General features: G+C 35.0%; 1 protein-coding gene across 2 annotated transcripts; it reads right to left on the minus strand.

The window, feature by feature from the left end:
• Positions 1–448: 448 nt before the first annotated feature.
• golga5 (golgin A5) lies at positions 449–9,115 on the minus strand. 2 transcript variants are annotated; one of them, XM_058795045.1, is made up of 13 exons: positions 8,930–9,115; positions 7,688–8,308; positions 5,203–5,397; positions 4,567–4,786; positions 4,322–4,445; positions 4,005–4,208; positions 3,755–3,922; positions 2,310–2,438; positions 2,045–2,143; positions 1,705–1,927; positions 1,283–1,388; positions 1,109–1,172; positions 449–998 (listed from the first exon to the last, which is right to left on the minus strand). In XM_058795045.1, the coding sequence occupies exons 2-13, from the start codon at positions 8,295–8,297 to the stop codon at positions 918–920; spliced, it is 2,223 nt and encodes a 740-aa protein (XP_058651028.1). In that variant the 5' UTR covers positions 8,298–8,308; positions 8,930–9,115; the 3' UTR covers positions 449–917. The 2 variants fall into 2 exon arrangements, with proteins under 2 accessions (XP_058651028.1, XP_058651027.1); XM_058795044.1 differs by having other exon boundaries at positions 5,203–5,424.
• Positions 9,116–9,693: the final 578 nt, after the last annotated feature.

The raw sequence follows: 9,693 nt of genomic DNA on the forward strand, positions 1-9,693 counted from the left end.
GAGGAGAAGCACCAACATGGAGCTGGAAATCTGAAGGATCTGGAGAGATTGTGGATGAAGGAATGGTGTCTGATCTCTTGTTCGGTGTTCTCTAACCTCATCAGTCATTATAGGAGAAAATGGAGGTTTCAAAAAGTATTGAATAAAAGGGTCCCGTTAATTGTGGCCAATGTGTGTTAGAGAAAAACATTTATTTCATAATGACATTTCCCCCCATTTTAAATTCCTATTATCCAATGAGAGGTTTGATTTTTGTGAATTTTTTTAAATAAATAAAAAAATCAAAAGAATTAACAATGCAGATTAATTTTCACAGCCTTCTTTGATCATATTTACCAAGGGTGCCAATATTTTTGGCCATGACTGTATATAATACATTTACTGTAGTAACTTCTACATTTTCCTCATTATCACCACTGAGTACTTCAAAAGATAGAGTCACAAAAGCAGCTAGGAGAATTAAGATTATGTCCATGTTAATATTTATTAAGATATATCTGCTTTACAGTGTGGGGAATACAATCTGTTATTTCCTGTAACAAAAATAGTCATGATTACATTTGCATGAAACAGAGATGAATAAAAGACAAAAGATTCTCAATTGAATAAAACCACACCTTTAAATTACACCTTAAATATTTCACTTTATACTGTTCTTAACACTCACGCCAGATTTTACTGAAAGCATTCAATAATGTAAGGGCCAAAACAGTAAATAAATGAGGTGAATGAGGGGAAATGAGAGAGAAAGAGTAACACAGAGAGAGAAAGAACCGGCCAACAGCATGTCTGTGCAAATTGAAATGAATGCATACTGAGCCACTGTACAGCAGCCTGAAATTTCCCTAAACTTAACCTTTATTAACCCTTACTAATCTCAAACAGTTTATTATGTGTAGTTACAGGTGGAAAGTCCTTTATCTCCCATCAGGATGATTGTGATGCATCTCTGGTGTGTATGTCAAAAGGACAATCATTACCCAAAGGTGTAGTAATGCCTGGATAGAAAAACATAGATTATGACAAACACAAACTCATCCAGTTTTCCTTAAATCTTTTAATTCTTCATTTCAACTTTCAAATATTCCTTAATGTGCTGTATACTCACCATATAAATAATAACAAAGACCCTGGCCATGGGGTAACGTCTGAGAAAGATTCCTAGACGTATACTGAAGGAAAAGATAAAAAAACAAAAAAAACACACATTTTAATTTTATTGGGACACTGTAAAATACATTTAGCACACACACACAAAAAGGATTTCCAGGGGCTCAATTACCTGAAGCGGTCGATGGTGCTGGCCGCTTTACGAACCTTCCCATACACTCCTGTACCCGGTCCGTCTGCATCATTAAACAGGATTGGTGTGTTCCTCTGCCTAGCACCTATACACACAAAAACAGTCACACACAATCATGTTGGGCTTCAAAGCATCAAGAGCTTAATTATTCTACACAAAAAAGCTTGAGTTAAGTGGTTTGATTCAGTGTTAATTTTATTAATATGAAAAATGTAGTTTTTATTATTAATTTGAATCAACTTATTTTTATATTTTCTGTTTTCTTTATAATTTTACACAAAGTTTTATTAATTTTGCTGTGTTTATACTTTCAGTTTTAATTGTAGTTAATGATAAAAACCTGGTTTGATTTTTTTTTTAAATCAGTTCTTTTGGAATTTCCCATCCTGCAGTGTACTGACCTGGTCCCTCCATGGCAGCCATGTTGATGTGTGAGCTGCTGTTCTGACCACCCTGCAGGCTCTTCAGTTGCTGTTCTAGCCTCTCCAGCTGAAAGACCAGAGAGTTTTTCTCTGTGCCAAGGGCCTCTAACATGGTCTGTTTCTGAATCAGTGTCTCTGTCAGCTGGTGCAAACGGCCCTCCAGCTCCGCCTGACTGCTGTTGCTCAGAGCCTTGTTGGTCAGCTAGCAGAGGAATTGTAAAAATCACCATAAAAATTCTGAATCTTGGAGCAGGTGCACAGGTGTTTCTTTTAAAAATATTTTATTATAAAACCTTAATTGCTATTCCTACATGGGTACCTGGTTTCTAAGCTTTTGGATCTCATCTTCTCTGTCTTTGACGCGACCCTGAAGGGTGATTTTAGTGCGATGATGCTCTTCCTCAATGTACTGCAGTTCCTGCATTAAAAAGTACCAACATTTACTCATGATTCAGAATATTCTTCTTTTTAAAATAAAACTATGTAACAAACCACAATCTATCCCCTCTAAAAACTTGGATGTGCTATCTCAAGTTTACTCTTTTCTCTCTCTCTCTCTCTCTCTCTCTCTCTCAATCACATACCTGTTTGGATCTCTCCAGTTCTGCTTCTGTTTCCTGTTTGGCTCTGATCTGCTGGGCATGTTGTTCCTGTACTTCTGCCAGCTGTTCTCTCCAGTTTTCAGTCTCTGTGAGTGCCTGGGTTTCCAGATCCTAGAGGAAACACGAGGAAAATCGAATATGCAGTGTGTGTTTGTATCTGTGTTACAGCTGGCTAATATACCGTATTGACCCGAATATAAGACGATGTTTTTTCCTTGGAAATACATCTGAAAAAGCGCTTTCGTCTTATATTCAGGGTCTAGACTTTGACATGTCAATAATACACCCACAACAATAGGTGGCGCCAAAATCGCATAAAACGAGTGTGCCATGAAATATGTAATGTAGTGTGTGTTGTAAAGATCGCGAATGAAAACAAATGAAAAAGAAAAGCTTACAGCAGCATGATCGTGACTGTCATGTTAGCCTGATGGGACCAAACTTCCTCTGTAAGTGATTTTAAAACATAAGACAGTACCCAGATTTGAAGACTAAGATTTCACGTCTACTGATAATAACTAATTGTTATATAATTCAGATGGGCTACCTGTTATTTCAATGGTATATCAAAATTTTCCAATGTCATTGTTGGTACATTTTACCAGTATTTACCATACTTTCAAAACAAAAAATAGAATTGGAAAAATATGCAATATGAAAATAATTTAAGAATAAATGTGTTTTACAGAGAGAGAGAAAAAAAAAAAAAAGATTTGGTTTTCAAAAAGCCTTTTTCCAACAGGTACATCTGGAAAAAGGGGGGTCGTCTTATAATCAGGGTCGTCTTATATTCGGGACAATACGGTATATATCAAATATTCATGATATATTTCCAATGATTTTGCAGTAAATTATTTTATTGTATTATATTTTAGCAGAATGTGAGTAAATAATGCTATTTATTTCTATGAATTATTGTAGTGGTTCATATAATTGAAAATAATTAGATCTGATTTTTAGTTGTGTTTATTCACTATAGCATAATCGATGCATGTTTTTTTTTTCATGTTTTTAATAACACCAAACATTTATTATATTTCCAATGATTTTCTGGAAATTAAAATGTTAGATTTTGCTGGAAATTAAATATTTTTTGATTTTCAAAAATAAATAAATAAATAAATAAATACATAAACATTTTCTTAAAATATTCTAAGAAGATATAAGTAATTGTTATTTATTAGCATGTATTACTATAGTGACGCATATAAATGTAAATAATTAAATTGAATTTAGTGTAGAATTCCAAGCGTTTTACCACTTATGGTCTTTACTTGCAAAGAAAATATATTTTTAAAAAGCAAAGACAGAAATATGAATACACACACTATATATACACAATCAAAAGGCTAAAAAATATCAGGATTTTATCACCCATCCTTTAACTCTACACTGAGATGGTGTATTTTGTAATCTTGCATTTGTACCTGTATCTCTGTTCGTAAGCTCTGTATTTGGGCCTGTAGCTTTTGAATCTCCTCTCTCTGCAGCTCTTTCTCATGACGGAGCTCTTCAAGTTCAACTCCAGCCCCGGCCCCCTCCAGCACCTCCAGACCTGAGCCCTCCTTCAGACTGCTGATCAGCTTCTCCTTAGACTGGAGGAACAACAACCATGATCCTCCATACACTTATCAAACAGAGATAAAAAGTGACATGAAAATAAAGAGAGAATGAGACCTGTAATATGCGTGAGGCTTTGTTTTTGTAGTCTTGGAGCTCTTGTTTGGTGTACTCTGCTGTGGATCGGGCGCTCTTGACCTGTTGAAGTAGCTCCTCAGCTCTTTGTTTCTCTTCAGTCGCCCGACGCTCTGCGCTTGTTAATGACTCTGCCAATTGCTGCCGCTCGGACTCTACCTTCGTCAGTCTTGTTGCAAACTCACTCTGTGAGAAAATAGCACGTAATTAAGATCTGCCAGATCCATCTTTTTATCTCTAGACAGAGTTTGCCACATAAATTCTGGTTCTGTTTATATCTATGACACCTGTTAACTCACCTGCATCTGTCTGTAGCTCTCCTGTTCTCTCTTCACTCCTGCTTCTGAGTCTCTTACTCTTTCCTGTAGTGTCTGTAAAGCCTGAGACTGAAGACTGCTTCCCTCACTGTGATCCTGAAGAATCCTAACACATTAAAAACAGCAAAAGAGGTTGGTTTATTCAGATAAGAGAAGATATAGATCAACTTGTTTGCAATTAAACAAGAAGTGTTCTTCTGTTTCCGTGAATTGTCAAAGAAACCCACCTGACCCTCTCGTTCTGAGCTTCCTCCAGGGCAGAGCTTCGGGCCCTCAGCAGCTGATCTGCCTCGTCCAGTCGTACTTTAAGGACCGCCAGCTGACCATCTTTTGCAGAAAGGGCTTCTGTGAGGTCATCAACCTGGGCCCTCAGCTCTCGAACCGTGCGATCAACACGAGACTGGTCAGAGTTCCACTTTTCAGCACGAGCCCTGGAAACGTTCACCTCTACAAAAGTAGAGGATTTTATCATTTAATTGCTTCCTAAGCTTTTGTACTTCGTAGCAGTGTTGTTATTGTTAATTAAAACTAAAACTATTACAAATTGTTTTTGTTAATTGAAATAAAAATCTGAAATAAAATAAATATTAGATTAAAAACTTGAATTGTACTTTTAGCAACTAACTGAAATAAATTGTTTAGGTTGAAGTAATTAAACCTGATCAAACCTAAAATAAAAATAAATTAAATCTAAATTGAAATATATATAAAAAATAAAACATAAAATAATAGAATTAAAATGAAAACTGAAATTCTAAAAATAAATGGAAAAAATTGAAATGTTAATAAATACTATAACAGTATATGTTATACTAAAAACACATTTATAGCATACAGTTCAGCAAACAGTCTCACTGGCTCACCCTCCTGCATGTTTTTGGCTCTCTGGATTAGAGAGGCCATTTCCTGGTTGAGAGAAGAGACTTCATTGCGTAAAAGCTGGTTCTCGAGACGAAGGTTGGAGATCACCTGCTCTTGGCCCTGCTGCTGCTGCTGCTGCTGAAGCTCTATAGGTGGGATCTCCAGTGCTGGCTGGGACTCTGCGGGATCATCCAGCCCTGGATTCAAACTCTCATGAACATCAGCTGGACAGAACATATAAAATAAGAAAGTTCAAAGAGGATGAACTACATGTTATCAAAACAGTACTAAAGGCGTGTATCTTTGAACACTATAGCAATGTTAAATGCAAACTTTAACAGATCTTAAAATCAATACTAATTTTACATACTATAACACTGTGATGCCTCAATTATTTTTAGCATAAGTCATTGATTTTTTTTTTTTACATTAAATGTATATTTGACAAAATAGTTAAAATAGTATGCATGTCATTTTATTATCATTGACTTACTATTATAGCATTTGTTAATATTTTGAATTAGATTTTGTATTTTTATTAGTAATTTTATTTATTTAGTATTTTATTTAGCAATTTAGTTTTAGTAAATTTGCTGTTTTTTTTTTGTCTATGTCTATATACTTTTTATTTATTATTATTATTTATCAGTTTTAGTTTATTTAGTTTTAGTTATTTTACATCAAACAAAACAAAAATGAAAAATACTGCCTACTAGCTGAATTAAATAACATTTAAGCAGAGCTGGGTAGATTACTTACAAATTGTAATCCATTACTGATTCCAGATTACATGACAAAAATTGTAGTCAGTAACGTAATCCATTACATTACACATTTTAGGTAATATAATCAGATTACTTTTGGATTACTTTGTAGATTATTTTTGATTTAACTCGTTTATCACATTGATTTAAATAGCCTTATCTTGTACCATAATGATGTAAAAAATGCAAAGTGTAAGAAAACTTGTTCCATTCATTGTTATTTACAACATGAAGTGCATTAAACATTATATTACGTCAAGGTTTCCCAAACAGGGTTCGTAAAGGAACTGCAGGGGGTTGTGAGTTTAATGAAACTCACTCGGTGGCCATATTTGCAACGCCTCGGGCAGCTTGTACAAGACCTATCTTAATGAATGGGGGAATCTTGAAATCTCAAAAACTGCTCGCTGAACTCACAATTAAATTACATATGTCAAATAAGCAACAAAAATCTGAAAGTAATTGCCCCATGAATGTTGTTTCTTATGCTCAAATAGCGTTTAAAAAGCTTATTTTTCAGGCTAGACCAGCCAATGCGCATGCGGAGTCATAACATGCTTATACTGCGCATGTGCATCGACTGGTCTAGTCAGGTTTCTATGGGAAATTTGGCTCTTTCATTTAGAAGGTGGGACTATTCCTCCATATTGCATGTTGCAGTTTTTCCCATTCATAAGAATAGGAGTGAACCGTCTTTGTATTTCTATAGTCTTTGTTTTAAATAAAACACTTACTAAAAAAAGATGAAATATTTTTATTTACCTGCATGCCATGTGATCATTAATCAACATCTAAGAAGCCGTGAACATGCAATTGTGATACTTAATTATTGAAATATTTATTTTAAAATCTCAGGGGTACTTAAAGCAAATATATTTGGTGAAATAAAGTTTAGATGACAAAAAGTTTTGGAATGCCTGCATTACATGTGACTAAGAAATAACGTGAATATGTGCATTTTAATTAGTTATAATTAATAATACGTTGTTAAAAAACCTAATTCAAATAAAAATGAATGTATTCATCAGTAGTTGATGCAATGTTGAAACCCTTCTTAAACCTGAAATGATTTTTGTAAATCCAGTGGTCAAATGCTGTCGCCACCTGACTAATGACTGATCTTTGTGTTAATGTCCACAAAACTGGACTATATATACATATATAATATGTAAATAATCGTTAGGCTATTTTAGAAAGGAAAATTTAAAAGATGAAAAAGAGAAATTAGGGAGAATCAATGAATGATGAATAATTTATTGTTATTGTGTGAATAATATGTAATCATGTAATTCATAAAAAAAAGTAACTGTACTCTGATTACGAGTATTTTAAAATGTAACACTCTAATTACAAGTACTTAATTTTTGGAATCTGATTACATAATCCAGATTACATATAATCAGTTACTACCCAGCTCTGCATTTAAATTTGTTGCCATTTCATCTTCAATAGGCTATTTCATGACAGAGATTCAATAAATGCATTTAATAATTTTTTTTTTTAAACTACACAATTTTGCATACACATAACATCTCTATAAGAAAATTATTTAATTGTACTTGCAAGACAAAATAATATAAATATCATGAATATCAGTTTTTGGGAGTACAGCAAGTATTATTAACCTGCATTGATATAAGAAAAGAAAAAAAACAAATTAGCCAAATTTCTTGCTCTCAGATCAATGCAATGAACGAAATGATGAATGATGTATGTTTTGTACCTTGGCTTTGGTCTCTGGAGCCATCCTCAGTTTTAACGCTGTGTGAGCTGTTCGAGAGAGAGCTGAGGCTGGAATTTCTGGACAGGCCCTGTGTTGACGACGGGGTTGCAGTAACAGAGGGTCCCATCTGCAGGTCGCCGGCCACAGAAATAGGGGGCATCTGGGTCTCAGCTGACCCACCTGCTGGACCCAAAACTTTAGACACAGTTTCTCTTCGGACCTCCTTTCTTTCGCTCTGCGGTGGGTCCGAACTATTCAAGAAGTCAAAGAGCAAATCATCGTTTACTTCTGGCTTTTTGGGTCGCACAAAGTTGGATGATGCCTTGCTGCTAGAACCCAAAGGCGTGGTGCTGGAGACATTAGCTGTACCGGCCAAAACCGTGGCTTTGGATTTCTTTATGTTCCCAGCAGCTGCGGAGATGAAAGCTGAAGTTTCATGGGAAGAGGAGGAGATGGAGTCCGAGTTGTACTGGATCGAATCTGTGGTGTCAGGGCTGTTGTAGGACAGGGAGGACTTCTGAGTGCTTTTTATCAAAGCGTTGGCTGCACCCTGGTCCACTTTATTTAGGAAGTCCTCTGCCTTCCCGGCAAGATCAACAAACCAAGACATCCTGAGATCTTCTGGAAATGAAAACATGCATGCAGAGATGTTAAAGTGATGACATGTTTGTTAGCCCGTCACATCAGTTTCTTGCATTCAACAACTTAACTACATTTCTGTGCTTTTAAGTTATAATTTTTCATTTTTAGGACTATAACTAGAGAGACCAACACTGAAGAGTCATATCTGTAATATTTGACTTCTTAAATGCAAAGATAAGCTGAAAACAAAACCCATCCCTTAAAGTATACTTCACATCCAGAGTTTTAAACCTCCTCTCAATAAGCATCAATGATTGTAGTCTCTAGCATGAAAACACTTATAAACTGCATGTCAATTTATTATACTAAGCATATACCAGCAATAATTATTCATCTGTAGTTGACATTTCTTTATAGTTCTCCCTGATCAATGTTTGTTTACATATTGCATTCAAATGCACTTAGCACGGTGTATTCACACAAAACTGACATCGGTCACTTTTAAATTGCTATCCGCTACATTTCGTCTAGCTATCGATTAAATTACACTTGTTCATTTGTAGTGTAAATCCTCTAAACATGACAGTACAGAGCTAAGCATTACATGGTCGCCTTCACGTCTTCTGCCCAATAACTGCATTTAAGGTCATATTTTTGTACCTGAAGGGGCTCTTGATCTCTCAGAAAGCGGAAAGTAAATCTTGCATGGGCATGTTTTGGAGGATATCAGGGGAAATTGTGTCTACTGGTCCCTCGGTCGATTATCGGTGACTGTTTTTATCCTGGTACTCATCCTGATCTAGATCAAGACCGACGTGGACCAGGAACTACACGAAGGACCCATAACAGTGCGCCCTGCACAGCGCCTGACTAGAAACGGTGGTGCTGTGCCTGATTGTAATTTGGTCAGTACTCTTTTAAATAATAATATAATATAATATAATATATAATGCATTCTTATCATGCAGTTATTTTTCGTTGCCCTATTAAATGTATGGTGATATAAGTGATAAAACATTAAACTCACAATTGGAAAGTATGGAAATCATATTAATTCAAAATCTATTACCTAATTTTGATATTTACTATGACATTTTATCTTCAAACTTCTAATATGAAAAACTAGAAATTTCTTTAAAATATTTCAGGTGTATTTGCTTTATCTAAATAAAATGTTTCAAACAAAACATGTTCTAGGGATTACATACTGGTCATTATTTATAGGTTTCTACTGCATTTTCAATATAATCCAATTAGTCTTGTTATATTCCTTTTCTAACACAAGATTTTCAAAATTAAAACTAAAAGAACCATCTGAACAGTAAATACACAAACACATGAATTATGAAACAGTTCCTCCTTTATTCAGCCGCACTCACTCAAGATCGCTTATTTACAAGGCATGCCACAACGATACGAGAACC

This window comes from Onychostoma macrolepis, chromosome 13 (genome assembly GCF_012432095.1).
Source record: "Onychostoma macrolepis isolate SWU-2019 chromosome 13, ASM1243209v1, whole genome shotgun sequence".
In the NCBI taxonomy this organism is placed as follows: Eukaryota; Metazoa; Chordata; class Actinopteri; order Cypriniformes; family Cyprinidae; genus Onychostoma; species Onychostoma macrolepis.

Coding starts and splice junctions, on each gene's coding strand:
- golga5 (XM_058795044.1), bottom strand. CDS start 8,297: ATGTCTTGGTTTGTTGATCTTGCCGGGAAGGCAGAGGACTTCCTAAAT. Junction 5,425..7,687: donor CTCCAGAGACCAAAGCCAAG/GTACAAAACATA, acceptor TGTTCTGTCCAG/CTGATGTTCATGAGAGTTTG. Junction 1,173..1,282: donor AGCACCATCGACCGCTTCAG/GTAATTGAGCCC, acceptor CTTTTCCTTCAG/TATACGTCTAGGAATCTTTC.